Source organism: Chionomys nivalis, chromosome 18, assembly GCF_950005125.1.
Source record: "Chionomys nivalis chromosome 18, mChiNiv1.1, whole genome shotgun sequence".
NCBI classification, from domain to species: domain Eukaryota; kingdom Metazoa; phylum Chordata; class Mammalia; order Rodentia; family Cricetidae; genus Chionomys; species Chionomys nivalis.
Genome location: NC_080103.1, coordinates 50,061,906 through 50,083,115, shown reverse-complemented (window position 1 = coordinate 50,083,115; position 21,210 = coordinate 50,061,906). Strand labels below are relative to the sequence as shown.

Sequence of the window (21,210 nt, the reverse complement as noted above, 5' to 3'; positions counted from 1 at the left end):
CGTGAGTTCCAGGCCAGCTGGTCTACAAGAGCAAGTTCCAGGACAGGCTCCAAAGCTACAGTGAAACCCTTTCTCAAAAAAAAAAAAAAAAAGAAAAGAAAAAGAAGTATCTTCATTTAGTAATGTAGCTTTTTGTCCTGCTCCCCCACCCCATTTGAAGTGGTTTTTCTATACACCCATTTTACATATTTTCTACTTTAACTAATATAAACATCCCAGATCTTTCCATAACTTACTTTGATTCCTGGATATTGAAATTTATCTTGATTCTTTGTTTTGAGACAGGGTCTCTCTTATATAGCCCTTGCTATTTTGAAACTCATTGTGTAGACCATGCTGGCTTCAATTTCACCTATGTTTGCCTTCCCTGTGCTGGAATTCAAGGCATACACTAGTATGCTTGGCTTATCTCTTACTCACTTGTAATATTAATTTTGTGGCTGTCTTTGAACAGTTTCATAAAATCTTAGTGTTTGGTTGTATGGCTGGTTTTAACGATTTTATATCAATCCCAAGAATTTTCCCAATATAATGTTTTGCAATAGGAAAATATGAATAATATATATTAAGCATTTGGACAGTAATTAAAATTATTACCATGAACATAGCTTCTAATGGTAATGGCAATTAGATAAATTAAAGATTATTACTGTAAAGTATTTATTATCTTAGAGTTGAAAGAGATTCTAGAGTTATTTTATCCTGCTGTCCCATATGGCTCAGCAGAATTCAGACAAATGTAGTGGCTTGCTTAGAGGCACAGATCTGTTAATGGCTGAGCAAGAACAGCCCTCAAGTTTCCTTGTAATAAAATGCTGGGCGGATGTTGGTTATCATACAAGTACGTACGGCTTGTGAAATTATAATTGGCCACACATACTCTGGACTTCATGTTAGTGTCACCTGAAAATGAATTGTGCATATGAAGTTCACCTTGACAGATGTACAGTATTTTTCCACTCTGTTTGACATGAACAAAATTCCTTTTATTTATACTATAGTATTTTATCAGATGCTTATTTTGTTTAATCCATAGACTGAAAGGGAAGATGTGATATGATCATTTCTTAGGAGCAGCATGCTTGCAGTTTGGTCTGTAGAGCAGCAGCTATGTGGACAGCCTTGACATACGGAAATGGAGAGTAACTATTTATAAAGTTTTGTAGTAGTTGGACAGGATAAGTGTGTGTGCACGCGTGTGTGTTTGTGTGGCATAGATATCTGGAGTGAGTACTCTTATTTTTACAGACATGTATTCTGAATTACTGCTGTGTGATAATCTAGGGAGAAAGCAGTCTGAGGAGTTTTAGCTTTGTGTAGAGAAGCAGATCCCTGTGAAAAGTGAGATTATATTAAACAGCGGACGAGGGAAAGGGCTGGGTCCTTTAATACTTGTTGGCAGGATTGAATGCATCGCTTTATTGGAATAGTTATTAGATGTTTATGTTTTAAGACTGTAGTTTTAAAAATTTAAAATATTTTTAAAGCTACGCTTATCTCTTATTTTATGAGAAAATCTTTTCACCATTAAAAAAATAAATATTCATTCTTCTTTTAGCATTCCTAAATTTTCCTGACATTAATGGAGTTTTATCTTGAGACATCTGAAGATGGTTTGCTTATGGGTTTTGGGGAATTTTCTCCTAGCTGTACCAGTATGCTGGTACTAGTGGTTAGGAGCCACACTTTGAAAAACTCTGTTCTAAGATTTCATTAAATCATAAGTTCTTCAGTTTTGGAGTCGTACATGCTTTGAGAATTTGGGGAAGGTTTCACTAGTTGGAAAATATGTATATGCTTGCATGCGTTTTCAGATGGCCTGTGAACAGAACTTGGTGGATGAAGGAGGAAGTCTGCAATATATGGTTATCCTTTTTAATCTGTTCCAGTGCAAACTGGAATTCATTAATTCTGTTTAACCTTTTAAGTTATGTTAATTGTGACTTTGTTTTTGATTTTTTTAAAAAGCCTTTTCTCTAAGTATTCCAGATAGGAACACTGGTTTTTCTATTTGTGACAAGTTATGAGATGTTAGTGGATGCATTCTTCTTATAAACAACCAAACCTTTACATTTCTGGTAGACTGATGTTTACATACTAATTGCAAAATGCATGAAATCTTTAGGCATAGACACACAAATTGGCTATAAAATGCAACTGTTAATGCAGCATTTCAGAAGTAAAGCACAGCTTAAGAAGATGTTTGTGTTTTATTTGGACATGGTGGGATAGAATAAGAAGTGGTATCTAGTGAGCCGGTAATAGTATAGGTCTTGTGTTTGAATTAGGTGGTTCAGGAACTGCATAAGGCTAGAGACGTAAGCGCTGGCTCACCTCTGTTTGGTTTGTAATTCATACTGACACATACTTTGAGGTATTCTCTTTACTGCTTCCATATAAGGTATTTTCCCCTAACTTTTGGGTAAAGTTGCTTACGCTTTGACTCACAAACCAAAAGACAGAACCCATAGTTAAAGTGCTTGCATGAGTCAGAGTCTCTTTTGATTCAGTGAGGATGTCAGGGATTGCTTGGTAGCTTTGCCTTTCTCCTGCTCCAACCTATAAAGAGCCAAATCATTTTATTTAAAAGAAAAAGGCATCAAATACAAAGCAAGCTCAAGCTTTAAAGGGATACAATCAGCTAGACATCTGGTTGTCTACTTTCTGTTGGTGTAACAAGATTTTTGGTTTGGGGTATTTTATAAAGGTCAGAATTTGATTTAGCTCATAGTCTTGAAACATATTAAATCTTTGAGCCTAAATTTGTAGAATATAAAATAAAGTGAACCGTTGTATGCTTATATTTTTGGGGGGTTGGTAGAATAGATTAAGAAACTATTTCAACAAATGAGGGGAAATGAGAAATATAGTCCTTTAACTAAGCCAATATCAGCAGACTTGGATTAGTTTTGGAGAATGAAAGTTCAGGATTAGGCTACATCTTAGTGAAGGCCTTCTTGTCTGGGTAGCCGTGTGGTAAATGGCATCATGTGGTGAGTAAGTATGTAGTAGGAAGTCATGTGACAAGATGGGAAGCAGGGGGATGTGCCCAGCCTTGCTCTAAACTTGTCCTTGTGGATTCTGAGGGTTCACAGGAAGCCCTCTGAGGACAGTGTGCCAGCAGTGCTTCCAGTATGTAAACCATAGCCACCCCATCACAGCTTCCAAACCAGTGACAGTCATTTTAAAAAATCCTTTAGCAGTGTTTGAAGACTACTTCATGTACTGACATTATACAATAACGTAAGACGGACATGAAGTAATCTACTGTAGTAGTGTAAGATAGAGTAATAAGGATTAGAGTGACAGTAAGCAGGTTGGGATTTGAGAAAAGCCTCAGTGAATTCTTTTTAAAGTAATACTTAATGATTTTTTTTTTATTCATTTACTTTTTACTTTGCTTCTTTTTGGCTTTTTAGCCTCTAACTGCTAATAAAACACCTGGCATTTTATTTGTGACGTTGATAATAGGGTGGCGTTCACTCATCATTGGCAAGAAAACAAGTTCTCGGGTATAAATAATGGCTTTTTACATTCTTGCATGTTTTTGAGAGTTGATGCTGGAACAAACTACATTATAGTATCGACCTGGGAAATGCACTGGAGACAGGTTCTTACAAAGTTTCCACCCTAGACCCATGTTTTTGGATTCAATTTTTAAATTCTGTAAGAGATATAGTACATATTGGAAAATATCTTTTAAAACAAAATTAAACCTTACTTATTAATTAGATTAAAAATCCCAAATTTTCCAATTCTTTGCCTCAAGAAAATCCTATTCATCAGATAGATAGAGCTTTTTTACCAACCCCCCCACCCCTCAAATATGGTTTTCATAATTGCATTAGAAAAACACTAGCTTTTATTTTCCCGTGGCTTGGTTCTCACGGGTTTTGACATGGGAAACTAGCGTTCCTTTCTGGAACTACCATATTTATTGTTCCTGTTTTACGTTTACTGAGTTGTTGGCATTCCTGCCATACTGGTGGTGCTAGGGTCATGTGTTTCCAAGCATTCCGAGTTGGTTGAAAATATGCAGAAGGCAGAAAGCTTGGGCTTGGTAATTCTCATTATGTAGGTATATGTCTCCTTACATGCTGTCTTCATTACAGGACACTTTCCAAAATAAGTTTGCTTCAGACTAACAATAACTGCTGCGTTTAGTGGAATTCTGAAGTCGAAGTGTTGTTATGTCTATCTTAAAGCTGATTTATACAGTGAACTTGGGCTTACATATTTTCTGTATATCATATTTGTGCTGGTGTTTTCTGACTTTTTAAACTGCTACCCAGTTTCCAGTTAAAGGAAGAAAAGGTTTTTACTTATTTGTTGAGCATGTCTTCCAATTTGGAAACGTAAATTTCATTAGAGAATTCTAAGACCGAGTCTCTACTGTAGCCAGGCCTTGCACAGTTAAGCAGCTGAGTAGATCATTGTCAAGGGGACTCTTAGGAGGTAGACTGCTTGGATGGTCTGTGCTCAGAGTGGATTGGTAGGGTTTTTTTAAGTGGAAGCTTTGTTTCTGTGAGGAAGGTGTCCTCCAGTGTTGGCAGCTCTAGCTGGGTAGGGGTGACAGGGCAGTGTCACCCTTCAGAAGTCATGAGGAACTTTTTAGGGGTAAGATAGTCTTTTAACCCACATCTGTGAGAGATCCATCTTGTCTTGGTAGTTTGCCTGTCGCAGGTGTTTTCTTTCATTTTAATTGTATAAAGATGCAGTGCTGCTCTTTTCTCTTAAACAGTTTGTGGCCCAAACACTACTGGAACCATGTATTTGTAAGAAAACTAAAGTTTAGGTACTTGTAGTTTTTAAGTTTACTTAGGTTCTTATGTAAAATGTTTTATCACGTAAAATTCTTAAATAAATTAAAAAGCTACTTAACTTCAATGATATAAATATAGCTGTGGAAACACTGGCTCTAAATCATACTAATTATAGCCGTGTGTGTTATTTTTTTAGCATCTATCAAGATGTGAAGGATTTCTGTTTAACTTACATAGTTTGTATATGTGTCTGTGGATACATATTGAGAGACAAGGTTAGGTATGTTTCCTGTCCCTAGGTGCCTTTCCCTTGTTGTCCTGGCTCCCTCTTCCCCTTCTGTGATAAGTACCCTCTTGTTTTATGTTCTCCTCTGTGTTTTATGCTTTGCTTTACTTTTAATCCTTCTCTCACCTTCTACTCAAGGTTTCTTCCCTGGCATCCACTTAGAATCTGTTAGCCTCTTGGTACAATGATGCACTTAATTCTTACATGAAGCCAGTGATAAGTTATCACCATACTGTGGTGATGGAGTTTGGAGCTCTGATTGGGGTTGTAGAAAGCAGGACAGGAAGATGCTCCAGTAGATCAGGAAAGACATTTGTAGACAGGTTTTCCATTAGGACACCAGCTCACAAAAATGTCACAGAGACTTATTATTAATTATGACTGCCTGGCCTTAGCTTAGGCTTGTCCAACTAGCTCTCATAGCTTAAATTAACCTGTATTTTAAATCTCTGTTCGTGTCCTTTATTCTGTACTGTCCGTTCTGTTTCCCTAACTTTTGGCTAGAGATTCTGTCTTCCTTCTTCCCAGAGCTCTCTCTGTCCAGAAACCCCGCCTATGTCTCCTGCCTAGCTATTGGTTGTTTCGCTTTTAATTAAACCAATCACAGTGACAAATCCTCACACAGTGTAAAGAATATTTCAGAACAGACTTATGAGTGAAGGAAAGGAATAGTTGGCCTTTCTTTTAGGAAGGGAAGGAAAAGACAGAAGCAGATTTGACCAATATGAATAATAAGATTTAATCATTATGAACTTATAAGAAAAATAGAGAAAATTTCTTGTGTGATATGACATGTATTAGCATTATGGTTGTAAGTGGCTCCATGAGGCATGCAGAATTTTGCTCATCATTTTCAAAGATAGCTGGAGCTTAGAGAGGTTAGGCCAGGTGACACAACCAGCAAAGAGAGTGTGAATATGGACCCTTTATTGTCTCTCTTCAAAGCCTGTGCTCAGTAATGTATGAATGTACCAAGTCCTTCAACCTGTTGGAAGCTCTTTTTCTCAGCTGCAGAACAGACCAAGAGTACCTGACGATAATAAAGAATATTGAGGGGTGTCCTGAAGTTTCTCACAGTTGATGTTCAGTAAATAGTACTATTTGCTTTATGACTCCCTCCTTTCTTAGAACAGTAAAAGACACATGAGCTACCTCCTACAGTGCTGGAGGAAGGGTTACTGTTGGGTAATTCCAGTGAAATAAGATGAGCTGAGGGAAGCCCAAGGCTCTCATTCTGTTTTCCACATACCTCAGGCCATCTCTGTTCTCTACTTAGTGAAGTCTGCATTTCTTTTTAAGAGGAAAATGTAATGCATAATTACAGATAATGGGTTAAAATTCACCTATTCCTATAGAGTAGTGATGATCGACCCTAACCCTCTAAGTAAAGATACTGATTTCCTAGCACACAGTCCTGTATTGTCTCCTTTTCAGTGCTGGCAAGCAGAATTGAATTCAGATTAGCTAGCAACCTCAGTGAGACCAGATAGTGAAGAATCTTTAAAGAAACATGTAGCTACAATTAATTCTATGGAAAATTGGCTAACAGTGCCGACAGATGGATAGAAAGAGTAAAGGGAGAAGCATTCCCCTGTCGTTAGTTTGATTTATACTGAGCTTGACTCGGAAACCTCTGGTGGCTGTGTATTCCTACACATTGTGTCTTTGCAGAGGACGGGCGACTGCTGTACAACACGCACAGGGTACACTGGTGACAGGAAATAGTTACTACTTCAAATAAATGTAGCTCTTCAGACTTTTTTACACGTTGTAAAAGATGAACTATATAAATAATGAGTGACCCTAGCTGTTCACTAACTGATGAATAGAAAATGAAAATATGGCACATTTACAGTTACTTCTCAGCTAGTAAGAAAAGTAAAATTAGTGGGTAAAAAGGTGGACCTGGAGAAAATCCTGACAGACATAATCCAGGCCTAGAAAGATAAACATTGTATGTTTTCTTTCATTTATGAGTGTTAGGTATGTGCTTTTCATTTGGAATACTCCCAGAGGTCAGGAAATCACTAGGGGTCATGATGGGTTCTTTTAAGGGAAGGAGAAGGCACTGGTGTAAGGTCTTAACAGGAAATTATGGCCAGGGAGGGATAAATTGGGGTTGGGGAGGGGAGGACAGGCTAGAAGATGGAAACTGGGAGGGATAAGTGACACTAAAGACTTCAGAGAAGTCATATGAAAACCTCCTACTGTAGATGCTTCCTAAGATGTATCCACACGTAGATAAAGAATTAAAATGAATTATAAGGATTAGGATGGGACAACAGTAGCCCTAAACAAATACAGACCCAGTCCCAGAAATAGTTGTTAGCCTTTGACATCCCCCGAGCCCCCAAACATTTCAGGCTATTATTGCCTGTGCTCTTAGTTTCCCTCCAGAACTTGCCAGTTCATTTTCCTTTTGCCAATAGTGCTGTAACAATGTGTGAGCTATGTAGAGAGCAGTTTTATTTAGGATTGCCATTCTGGAAGTCCAGGGTTAAAGGACCACATGTGGTGATGGCATTCTTTCTAATAAACCCCCATGGTGTGCAGAGAGGATGTCACTTGGGAAGGCAGGAGTGGCTGGGCAGACTCCATTTCTGTTCATTTTATAGCCACCAGGATTTTATAATGGGAGCCCTATCCTAATGACCATATTGAATCCTAATCACAAAGGGCTCAACTTCAAACATCATAGTCAGGTTAAGTTTCTTAAGTACTTCATAATGAAGATTAAATCTCAGCATATAGATCTTTGGGGGCACATTCATACCATATTTAAACCTCAGCAACCACCATTTTTGAAATGTGCAACTAGATAATAGGTAAGATTGAGATGAAAGATGATCAGGGTGTGGTCAGAAAAGGAAAAGAATAGGACTGACAGCATTTAGTTATTTTCCTGTGTGTGGTACTCAAGAAAGAGATAGAATTCATGAAGCCCTATGAGATTTTTATGTTTATAACCTGAAAGTAAGGGCAAGATAAAGACAGGCCTGAGAGAATGCTGGGAAGTCAGTTGTGAACATTTTGAGACTACACTAGAATCTCACCATATAGTAGGCATATGGAGCCAGGGAGTATAAAAATTTTATTCATTCTGTTTTGACATTATATTCTTTCTGCATCATGTCTTTCCTTTATATAAGTTCTAGAAAGAAAGTATTTAAATTGTTTCTGTTTAGCATATTTAAAACAAGTGCCATAGGCTTCCCTGCTTGTGTTTTAAGATTTCTGCGTGTGAGGATACTGAGGTAATTGAGCTGAATATCTATTACTGGTTGTTTATTTTACTTGTATGCTTGTTTCCCTTGACTAACATGAAGTATAGGATGAGCTGTTTAATTTATGGTTGCCTTCATTATCTGGATTATGAATTTTAATGTATTTGCTTATTTTAATAGGGATTAGCTGTCCCTTTGTATTTTGGGCTATATTTATTTATTTATTTATTTATTTATTTATTTATTTATTTATTTTGGTTTTTCGAGACAGGGTTTCTCTGTGGTTTTGGAGCCGGTCCTGGAGCTAGCTCTTGTAGACCAGGCTGGTCTCGAACTCACAGAGATCCACCTGCCTCTGCCTCCCAAGTGCTGGGATTAAAGGCGTGTGCCACCACCGCCCGGCCGGGCTATTTTTATTTTGTGATGAGACCTGTAACTTTGTAATGGTAGTTTGCATATAGATGAACTTTAAGAGCTGTAGGATGTGAAGACCTTATGATCATCATTTATGTAACTTCCACAGTTCTCGTGGCAGCAATCTGAGGTCTAGGGAATAGTAACAACTCGCCTTTACCGAGTTGTTATCTCATGTAATCCTGTAACAATCCTTTAAATGTGTGAATTGACTTTCCCAAATCAGATACAAAGGGGCTGGGGAAATAGCTCAGCAGTTAAGAACACTGGCTGCTCTTTGAGAAGATATAGGTTCAATCCTCAGCACCCACATGACAGCTCAAATCTGTCTGTAACTTCAGTTCCAGGGACCTGGTTCCCGCATACTTACTTCGGGGCAAAACACCAATGTATATAAAATAAAAATAAGCAAATTATTTAAAAAGTATCACATACAAAGTAATGGCATGGTTGGTCTCAGCAACTGTTTCCTGTGTAAATGTGCCTCACAGTTTCTATAATCTAGTTTTGTGCGGTTGAGATGAATATTAATGTATTTTCTAATCTTGGGTAAATGTTTTCTTTTATATTTAAATTAATAAAAGGAAATACATTACATTAGCTTACGTATTATTATGTTAGTAGAATGCATGCTTAGAGAAATGCTGGGTTAGGATGAAATATCATATTTGTCAGTTTATTGCTCAGCACTGTTTTCTTGAATTTTAGATCTAAATGATTACTTTTGTGTAATGGGATATGTCTGCCTTAAGGAAAGAATTTGAGAACTGATAATATTGAAAACCTAAATGAACGTAATGTACTGTATTTATTCCTTTGTCTCAAATTATATAGTACAGCACTCAGCTCTAATTTGGTAAACTAAGAGTTTGTTTTGTTTTCTTTGTTTTAATTAGTATTTTTTTTTTACTAAAATTTCTTTTTAAGCCTAGACAACAATGAGGACCTTAAGAGAGACATTCATAGATCTAACCTACATGGGTAGTAGAAAAAGACAAGATCTCCTGAGTAAATTGGCAGCATACGGACTTTGGGAGAGGGTTGAAGGGGAGGGTAGAGGCAGGGAGGGCAACAGAGAAAAATGTAAAGCTCAATAAAAGTCAATAAAAATATACTATGATGATGGGAAAATGTTTTTAACTTAAGAGCTAGCTACTTAAGTATTTTTACGTGTACAATTAGGCTGTATTAATTGTATTCATAGTGTTATGTAGTTGCCGTCACTGTCTATTAGAGATTTTTATTGTCTCAAATAGGATCGCTATAACATCTTACTGGTTACTTTTTGATTTTTTTCATAGTCCATCTATCTTTAGCCACCTATATAATGTAATAATCATAATAATCTGCTTAGACTAATGAATGCTGAGCTTGTCATGGTTATAATGGTTCCTTTTGTTGGTATTTGTTTCATATTTCTATCTATTATGAAAACTGCATTGTTTTTCTACATATTGTAGTTTTATATTTACTTTCTAGAGGCAGTGAAACACATATTTGCAGCTTGTAGGAGATCAAACTAAATGATGTAAACATTCAGACGTTTTTATTGAGTATCCAAAGAAACACTGGGGGTTAAGCATTGTGATACACAAAAAAGTCTGGCAGTCTCAAATCAATGCATTTCCTCTCCTTTCTGTTAGACGCCTAGAGCAGGAAGCACACCCAGTAGAAAAGATACTTGGCCCTGTGATCTAACAGAAGTTAATCCGCAAATGCGGATGTAAGCTGGACTCAGGAGAGGGAGGATGCCAAGATCCTCCTTTCATGTGTGTGTGCAAACAGAAACGCAATAGTTTAAAGAGTTTTCAAAACTTATGTTTAAAATTAATACTTTGTTTTAGATTTTATTCCTTTTCTTTTGCTAAAACACGAAATTTTCATGGATACTTTGCTTCTCTTTCTGTTTCTTAACCATCACACACTACTATTGCATAGTAAATAAATAACGAAATTATAAGAGACCATTTTTTAGAATATTGTTCCTTTTTAATAATTTAAGATAAAGCATGACAATCATTTCAATTTAACTTCTTTTATCAAGCAAGATAATTTTATGTTGCTCTAATATATTAATACAGTTTTTTTTGTATTAACAAAGTAATTTTATCTACATTAGTGTTCTTGTGTTTTAAACAGTGATGTTTCTAATAGGGTTTGTTTATTTATTGCAGCTGAAAGATGGTGGCAAGGCATCACAGGCGCATGTGAGAATAGGCGATGTGGTCCTCAGTATTGATGGGATTAGTGCACATGGAATGACTCATCTTGAAGCCCAGAACAAGATTAAAGGTTGTACAGGCTCCTTGAATATGACTCTGCAAAGGTAAGATGAATTTTGTTGCTGAGAGTGAACTCAACGCAGAGAAACTATTTCTGTATGTTTGATTCATGCTATGCAAGAAGAAGTTTCTATACTGCTGTTTGAGGTAAATAAATAAAAAGTATAGTGGCTCTTCAATTGGATATTCCTGCAGCATGTGAATTGATGAAAACTTTGAGGTATTTTTCATATCATCCACATCTTCATGAACATTGCTTGCATGGTTTTGAGAATTCAAGAATTCTTAAAAACTTTCAGTAGGGCTCAGGTTAAGAATTCTTACTGTAGGATAAATATTTCTTATTCTGAGCAATATATTAGGGTAGGGCCTTTATGGTATGGTTTGACTTTCTCTAGTGTCTTTTCACCTTTATTATTAAGACTGAACTTTTAAATTTTATGACTTTTTGTTTGTTGTTGTTAAATTCTTCTGTCCACAACAATAAATTGTACCTCTTACTGATGATGATAAGCCCGTGTTTTGAGAACCCCAACAATGGGCCTGCTTTGCAGTCATGATATCACAGTGCTGTTAGAAGCAGTGTTGGCCACGCTGAATCAGACGTGGATACGAGGATCAGAGGTGTATGCAGTTGAGCTCCCTGTTATTGTCACGTATTTACTGTGAGAGGCACTGCAGCATCTCTGGCTTAGCATGGAGGAGAATCAGCTCTGAACTTTATGTATAAGAATGGAGCCTGATCATTACCAGGTCATAAAGTCCCAGTTTTAATGACTTCCATTAAGAAATAATAGTATTTTTATTCTTTGAGAATTCATGCATGCATACGATATATTTTGATTATTTACCTCCAGCCCCCGCTAAGTGGGTGATAGCATACCTACCCCAGAAACAACTTCACCTCAGTCTGTCCCATCATCTCTGGGAGGCAGGATCCTCCTTCCCTACCTGGCATCAGGGAAAATTTTTAGTACTTACAGTTACTTAGATTTATAGATCTAGTTTTTTGTGTTATGATTGTCTAACCAATTGAACCTTTGCGTTTTTATAAGTTGCAAAAGAAATTTTCAGTGTTACCACTGAATCAGCAGTTATACATACATAAATTTTTGATAGCTATATTTATTTTGTTAGTTTATTTATTTATTTATTTATTTATTAAAGATTTCTGCCTCCTCCCCGCCACCGCCTCCCATTTCCCCCCTCCCCCAATCAAGTCCCCCTCCCTCATCAGCTCAGAGAGCAGTCAGGGTTCCCTGCCCTGTGGGAAGTCCAAGGACCTCCCACCTCCTTCCAGGTCTAGTAAGGTGAGCATCCAAGCTGCCTAGGCTCCCACAAAGCCAGTATGTGCTGTAGGATCAAAACCCAGTGCCATTGTTCTTGACTTCTCAGCAGTCCTCATTGTCCGTTATGTTAAGCGAGTCCGGTTTTATCCCATCCTTTTTCAGACACAGTCCAGCTGGCCTTGGTGAGTTCCCCATAGATCAACCCCATTGTCTCAGTATGTGGGTGCACCCCTCGTGGTCCTGAGTTCCTTGCTCGTGCTCTCTCTCCTTCTGCTCCTGATTTGGACCTTGGGATTTCAGTCCGTTGCTCCAGTGTGGGTCACTGTCCCTGTCTCCTTTCATCGCCTGATGAAGGTTAATATCCAGGAGGATGACTATATGTTTTTCTTTGGGTTCACCTTCTTTTTTGTTTTTCTGTTTCTACGTATGCATGTTTTTTTTTTATTTATTTTATTCTTTTTTAATTAAAATTTCCGCCTCCTCCCCGTTTCCCATTTCCCTCCCCCTCCTCCCACACATTGCACCCTCCCCCCACTCCCCTCCCCCTCTCCCTACTCCTCTCCCCCTCCCCCCACTCCCTTCCCCCTCCCTCTCGATACTGAAGAGCAGTCCAAATTCCCTGCCCTGCGGGAAGTCCAAGGTCCTCCCACTTCTATCTAGGTCCAGGAAGGTGAGCATCCAAACAGGCTAGGCTCCCACAAAGCCAGTTCATGTATTAGGATCGAAACCTATATGTTTTAATCCATGGAAAGATAATCTGTGAATAATAAAATCAGTCTAATGCTAATGTTTTCATACTGCTTGTCTATAGAAGGATGCAACATAAACCTTATTACTGATTAAACCAAGATACACATTTTTCTTCAAGGCATTTTTGCCAAGTTTGATTTTGAAGGGAAACAGCAGTTAAGTTTGTCTGAGATATCAAGAGTATAAAACACATACATATGATGATAGCTACTTCTTACACCCTAAAACTGAGTTCATATAGCTGCATAAGCTCTTTTGTGGGCTTGGATCATTTTTTAATACCAGCCTTCCTGTTTTCACATTGTCCTCTTTATTTTATAATCCAGACACTAGATTCCTTATTTTTATAAACCAGGATTCAGTACTTTATTTTCTTTTGAAAACACCGAGTCTCATAAGAATAGATGAAAACCAGATGTTACCCTGTTTGGATGCATTTCCAACTCCAGCCGTCTGCTGCTAACTCTAATAAAGCTACTGAAGCACAAAATCTGACTAACATAAAACCAACTCAAATTTATAAACATTTGAGTGTTCTGTTATATTGAATCTTATCTTTCTTTTTCCAACATTGAGATTCAGGGACCCAGAATATAAGAATTTTAGATTTCTGTTTTAATTAATTGTAATTTTCTTCATGTTCCTAAATATATATTGTATAATATGAGCCCTTTATGACATTAATTTGTGCATGTGTGTATGTATGTGCACGTGTCTCTGTCTCTGTGTGTATGTGTGTGTAAGTAAGTAAGTCAGATTCGCCTCGAGTCTCATTCCTCAGTTTTCGTTGTCTTGGTACTCATCTGTTAGACCTACCTGAACTGTTAGGGAGTTCTAGGGACTAACCTGCCTGCTTTTACCTCCCCAGTGCTGGGATTGTAAGTATAGGCCATCGCTCCTGGCTTTTTTCATGAGTTCTGAGGGTCAGCTAGGTCCTTTGGCTTGTGTGTCAATCACTCTGTTGACAAAACTATCTCTCCAGCCCTAGTATGGATATTTTTCAAAGTGTATGACATAACATTGACAGTTCTACTGAAAAAGTGCTTTTGCTTTTTAAAGAGAAAATACAACACTGAAAAATTGTCATTGAGTCTCTTCTACTACTGCCCATCTCTTTTTCAGTTCTTTTTCTTGTATCCCAGCAAATATTCTGAACTCAAGTACTGTCATTAGCTACTTTTTTTTTTTACCAGTCAGACTGTTCTTAATTCCTCTTGCATACTGAATACAAATTACAATGGTATTTTGCTATGGGACTCCTTTTTTAATAGTTTTCTTTGTGAATATGGAATATTCTGTGCAGATTCACCTTAGTCCTATTTTCCTAGCATCAGAGTGTGAGGACAGGACTTCTTCCAATAAGAGTCTTCTTTTAAATGTTACTTACAAGACCGCGAGTGGAGCAGGATTTGGAGGCAGGAGGAGCTCACTTGGAAAAAGGTGTGATTTCATAGGGATACCTACCTTCTTGTGTTGTCTGAGGTTTCTGTCTTGCCTGATCCTGCAGTCATTCAGTCCCAAAGAATCACACAGAGGTTTACATTAATTATAAACTGATTGGCCCAGTCTCTCAGTCTCTTCTTATTAACTAAGTCTTATGACTTATATTAGCCCATAATTTTTGTCTATGTTGGCCATGTGGCTTGGTACCTTTTTTGGTGAGGCAGTCACATCATGCTTTCTCTGCGGCTGGGTCACAACTGGAGACTGAGTTTCCTTCTTCCCAGAGTTCTCCTGTTCTCATTGCCCTGCCTCAGCTTCCTTCCTGGTCGCCCTGCCTATACTTCCTGCCTGGTTACTGGCCAATCAGCATTTTATTGAAAATAATACAAGTGACAGGATAAGTGACCATTGTCCCACAGCATTCTTGGATCTAGCAGGAAGCTGGGGAACAAAATGCAGCTTACTTTTTTTTTTTTTTTTTTGCCTTGAATTGGGGAGCTGGACTTTGCTTTCCTGTTTTGCCTGTGTTAGTTTTTGGTGGGTAGCAATCTTGGAGGAGCTAGGAGAGGAAGGGAGGGTTAAAAGGTAGTTTAATTTTGTTCCACAGAAAGTTACTGCGGTGAACATTTAGGAGCAGTGAAGGGAGCCCTAGGGCTTTGGTGTGCTGGGATACAGGCCTGGCAGCAGCCTATTGTGAGGTTTTTGCCCACACCTGAGGCCTCTGCTTAGAAAGTTATGCTCTCGTTTTATTAGGGTTGCCTATTACTGAGTGCCCTACATTCTGTTTGACAGAGGTTTCTCACATGTCTCTTTGCTGCCTCATCAAATTCTTTTTGTCTGTTTGCTGCCAATGCCTGTGCTATTATGTCTACAAAACCTGCTTGGAGCTTCATCTCCTGCTGTGCTAGTTTGCTTTTCGGTTGCTGTGACAAAACAATGATCAAAAACAACTCCAGGACAGAAGGGTTTATTTGGCCCACAGATTACAGCCATCACAGGGGGAAGTCAGGACAGAGATTCAAGGCCAGAATCTGGAAGCAGGAACTGAAGCAGAGACCATGAAGAACTGCTGCTTGCTGGCTTTCTCCTCATATCATGCTCAGCCTTCCTTTTTCTACAAACAGGACCACCTGCCAGGGTGGCACTATCAGTTGTCTGATGGAGGCTGCCTTTCATAGGATTTTATTGCTGTGAAGAGACACCATTACCAGGACAACTCTTATAAAGGAAAGCATTTAATTGGGGTGATTTGTAGTTCAGAGATTCAGTACATTATTGGCATGATGGGAAGACACAGGCAGGCTTGTTACTGGAAAAGAAGCTAAACCAAGAGTTCTACATCTAAATTGGCAGGCAGCAGGAAGAGAGAGTGACACTGGGCCTGGCTTGAGCATTTGAAACCTCAAAGCCCACGCCTTGAAATACTGCCTCCCACAGAGGCCCAACTCCAATGAATGCCACTCACTCTCTAGGAGCCTATGGGGACCATTTTCTTTCAAACCATCACAGAGGCATTTCCTTAATTGAGGATTTCTCTTTCCAGTTTGCATGTCAAGTTGAATAAAAACTCACTAGCACCTTGTCTGTGATCTCTTCCTACTGCTGCAACCTGTTCTTCCCCCCCCCCCCCGAACTTGAAGGAAACAGTATATGTTACTCATTTATGCATTTAATAGCATACTAGGTACAATCTGCAATATCCATGCTAATTTCACGAGTCATTTACAGATAAACCTAAATAGTTAATAGTCATACCTAGTGCTGTCTGTTGTTAAGCTAATTATTCCATGCATTTTAGTTCTTCTCTGTTTAGACTTTGTGAAAGCAAGACCATACTTTTTGTACTATTTGTATTTGATGATAACATATTGTATAATTTAGTGTTTTAAATACACAGTGAATCAATTGGTATTCAGCACTACTTACCAAACTTAGAATTATTTATTTATTCCACATATATTTATTGAACTTTACTATAATCCAGGCATCATTGTAGATGCTGAGAACAGAACAGTGAACAAAACAGACTCCCCAAAAATCTCTTCTGTTATAGTACTGTCAGTGGGCAAACAGACTAAAGCCAAGAAAACTGGGTGTATAATACATTGATTGAAATAAGCACCAGCAAGGAAACAAAAGCATTTGGGGACATAGAAGTGCAGGCAAAGGGGTTGTTATTTAAAACCGTGGTGAGGAGAGCTTTTCTAGCTTATTGGGCCTCGGGCCTCCTGTTAACTGAGGCAGAAGGACAAGATAGACATTAGTTCTTCATAGCACTGTAAGTGAAGGCCATAGGAGGAAGGCGAAGTCAGAGTGTAAAAAGTGGGCAGAGGTAGCTAGAACCTGTAGGGCTTTGGAGGTTATTATATGTTTGCAAATATAAGTTAATTTTTTTAAATTCTATGGGAGTAAAAGCCATGAGAAGTTTCTATAAAGTTCTAAATGCTAGAGCAGAGTATGAGAGATAAGTGACTTTGATAATGGAAAGAGAGGCTGCTGGAGGGAAGGACATCACACTTCTCTCCCGTCTTACTAGTGAACTACTGCCCTTTTCTGCTTAGCAGTGTACAAAAACTAGACGAAGACCCTTGATGCTAGATTCCGACCTCTAGCCAAGATGCTACAGAGCATGTGTACACACATGTATGACTGCGTGTGTGTATGTAAGAGAGATCACAATTCAAAACATTATCAGCAATTTTGTGTGTTGATTTTTTAAAAAATTTTTGGCTTTAAATATTATTTATTCACTAATTTTTGTCGACTGCTTTGACGGGTCACTCTGTCTAGGGTTTGTAACCCGCCTGGCTGGTCAGTTATTCCAGGGTCACGGAGAGGCACCACCTGAAAGACATAGGCTGATAAGGGGAAGGAGGCTAGGCAGATTTGTCGAAGCCTCCCTTTAGTAGAGTCATGGTTACAGCTTATCTAGCCCCTGGATGAGGAGCTTGGGGGGCTGGGGCACGGGATCTTGCCACGTGGTCCATGCCGGTCACGTAGTCCAAGAGGTTATGATCGGTCAGGTCACGATTCCTCTGTCAGGAAGTCACAAATTGACCCACCTAGTTCTCTAGATAGTTTGGAATGTGAGACAGGTTCCGTTAACAGATAGCTCTCTATTAACAGTTAATTTGGGTGTGGGATAGGCTTTGTCAATAAAACTATTCTCAATACAATTGGGAAGTGGATCTCTCTGCAAAACTCCTCACGGCGGTGCTTCCTGTAAATTTTGGGGGGACACGGCTCCTGACAAATTTTTGAAGTGTATTTTTAAAAAGTAATTTCATCATAAAGTTAAAACTCAGTTATTATACAATAAAGTTTAGAAATTAAATAAAATTTAAAATTTAGAATACGAAAGAATTCTTATTTGATAAGATTGGTCGATAGTTGTTATTCCATATCTTGTCCAGTTTTGGAACACATAATAAGGTAAACATTGTGTTTCTGTAATAACCTAAAACAATCACACTTGACTCTTGTTCTACTGTAGATATGAATGTATAAACTTATGAGAGACTTTAATTTTCTTTCCCAGAATTGGGTGAATTATTTATTCATTTTTTTGTGTGCTTGTGACTTAAACTAATTTAAGAATATTACACTGGATTATGAAATTCTACTTAAAATTACTTCTCCAATTGGAGTAATCAGGCAAATAGAAGTGATTATTTTAAAATACCGAATTCACTTTGTTTATTGTTTTTATCTAAGTCAAAGTAGATCAATTTTAAAATAGCATTGTTTCAGTTGACAAGTAAAGAAAATTACACTCAAGTGCTCTTAAGTAACTATTGGCTAAATAAAGTTAGATGCTATGAGTAAGACTTTAAACTGCTTCACTTTTCAATAATTCTCCACATGGGGCATTAATAATAAACTTGCTACTAACTTACTGTATGATTTGGGGAACGTCACTAAACTGGTACTTAATTTTCTTGACTATAAAATGAGATCATACATGATTTCAAAATCCCATTTTTGCAATAAAATGTCTGGGTTTTGTTCTGGTTTTTCAACTGTAAAGGGTAAGTTCCCTAGAGCTTTCCACTGATCACACCAACCACGCTTGCTTATCTTGGCCGAGAGAATCAGGAAATTGGGCATTCTTCACCGGAGCCTTCTTCCTCTGTGCCAGCATAGCAAAGTGACTTGGAGGTGAAAGGCACGTCAGACAGAGATGTAGATAGCACTTCATCTTCAGAGGGTAGCATACACTTTCATCCTTATTTGTTATTTTTTAATTAGGCCTGTTGGAATCATGGAAAAATTCATGTATGACTTTTTTGTTCTTCCTTGTTTTTCATTAGTGGTGGCATGTCTGAGGTTCTTTTTTTGCCTTTTGTTTTTCTTCTTCAAATTTCATTTAGTGTATAACTTGATCTGATTGGAAATGAAAGGTCTAGAAGAGTTGAATTTTGAAAAATATTGGTGTACCCTTTTTCTGCCTCTTTGGTCTGTATCCTAAAAAAAAAAAAAATACCTCAAAAATTGTCGGAGGTCCAGTAACTACTATTAATGAATGACAGATTGGAATAATTTAACAGGCACATTGAGTTACAAGAAAAAAAGAGAAAGTAGCCTTGAACCAGACTGAAGCTATTAGTCATTTTCTGTTTTGTTTTACCAGATTGCTTAATACCCTGTTACTGTAAGCTGTACTGGTTCAGCTCTACATTTTTTCACTAAGAGCATGGAGGTAGGATTTTAGAAAGTTACAAAGTTGGTTTGTTTTTAAAATCAAATGTTTTCAGTGCTGTATCTGCAGTGTCTGGGTTAAGAATGTTAAGCCAGGTCCTGTTTTCCTCTTGTCATTTCACATGTCTTCCTGGTACCTGTTCTGCAACTTGACATTGGCTTGTTGGCTATGTTTCAAAGGGACTTTGTGATTCTATCCCCACCCTTAGCACCATCACGACGTGAAAGGCTGTGTAAGCGTGTGTGGCCGTTTGTTTTGCGAATGACTTTTCATGCACACCACTTTATGCTTAAGTCAGTCCAGACAAGGTCGGTGTTAGCATGCCCACTTTTCATAGTTTAGAGAGTTTATCTGATTTGCCTAATAAAGCCGTTTCAAAGGCTATACCTCAGCCCTTCCTACCTTTTTTTTTTTTTTTAAGAGACAGGGTCTCACTAGGATCCTCCTGCCTTAGCCTGCTGGGATCACAGACCTGTAACACCATGCTTGGCTGTCATAGCAAAGACTTGAGCTTGGTGATTAGATGCATTCCTCGTGTATACTTTAAAGGGTGGCACAGAAGCACAGTAGAAACACCTGAGTCCTTCACGTGAAAACACTTGCATTTCTCTGAAAAGAGTGCTTTTCATTTCTCTTACTGTTCAGTATTCTGTAGAGATTAGAACCCAGTTACATCCTTTGGCTTAAAAGGACTCTACAGACAAATAGGCCAGTGAGCCATTAGATGGAGTACTGAGTGGTGACTCTGTGTATTTGGTTGCCCATTCTAAATTTGAATATATTTATTTTTTTCTCCCTGCTTGACTGTTTTGCTAAATTATTATTTTTGTATTAAAGTTTAAATTTTTATTTTTTAGTATTTTATTTTTCAAGACAGGGTTTCTCTCTGTAACAGCCCTAGCTGTCTTGGAACTAACTCTGTAGACCAGGCTGTCCTCGAACTCATAGAGATCCGCTTGGCTCTGCCTCCTGAGTTCTGGGATTAAAGGCACCAGTCACCACTGCTTGGCTTAAGTAGGCTTTTTATATGTTGCTATGAGTAGAGATGTGTTCTAGAAGTAGAAAGTATCTTTTAAAGGACTATTTGCTTAATATAACCAGAAAAGTTATTATTAGTGAGACATAGACAAAAATGTATATCATCTTGTTTATCTGTCTTTTCTTTAATTCAGTAGTGATAAAGATTGTTGGAAATAAACATGAAAGTTCAATGTAGTTCAATTGTTGAATTATCAATAGTGAATGAGTTGAAATTTATGCCCTGGCAATGCTGAAACATGGATGGGCAGCCAGTATATGGCAGTTCTGTTGACTTGTCCATATTCGATTTCATGGTCTAAGTTGATGAGGATGACTGACCAGATCTCTTCCTCAAGAGGGCACCAGCTCACATTACAGATGGTTGTGAGCCACCATGTGGTTGCTGGGAAATGAACTCAGGATCTTTGGAAGAGCAGGCAGTGCTCTTAACCACTGAGCCATCTGACCATATTCAAACTTGGTAACATGAACTTCACATCTTGAAAGTGTGCAGTTATTTTAAGCATGTTGTCATTTATTGTTCAGAAGAAGAAAATTTCAATGTTATTATAAACCTCTAGGGGAAAACCCTAGTAAATACATTTAAAGAATGAGAGCTAGATCCAGGACAGGCTCCAAAGCTACAGAGGGACCCAGTCTGGAAAACAAAACAAAACAAAAAAAGAGACTTGTTTTTTTTATTTGTAAATGGTGCAACATAGTGCCTGCTTTACAGAGTTATTATAATGCAACAATGTATAGAAAGAGCCGACAGAAAAAAATTAGGTATTTCTTTCTCCTTTTCTCTGTCTTAAATTGAGGCGTGTTAATATGGTGTCCACTGTAAAATTACATGGAAGTCGTGTTTGTTTTGTCTCTTGGAAACATGGGTGTAACTGCAGGAAAACAGAAAATGAAAGAACTTAGCTGGCAGGCACTTCTGAGAAAGGAAGATTCGAATATTAGAAGATGGGGTTCTTTAATTTTCACACAAATGGCCTTTTTAATCGAAACCTTCCCAAAGAGTGTATGGTTGCAAA

The 21,210-nt window shown here is 38.0% G+C and overlaps 1 protein-coding gene across 7 annotated transcripts in view; it reads left to right on the top strand.

Moving 5' to 3' along the window:
• Positions 1 to 21,210, top strand: part of Pdlim5 (PDZ and LIM domain 5) — a 157,136-nt gene that overhangs the window by 36,796 nt on the left and 99,130 nt on the right. For all 7 annotated transcript variants that reach the window (XM_057793201.1, XM_057793200.1, XM_057793198.1 and 4 more), the window contains exon 3: positions 10,862 to 11,013. In XM_057793201.1, the coding sequence (XP_057649184.1) occupies positions 10,862 to 11,013 (152 nt within the window). The remainder of the gene's footprint in view (positions 1 to 10,861; positions 11,014 to 21,210) is intronic.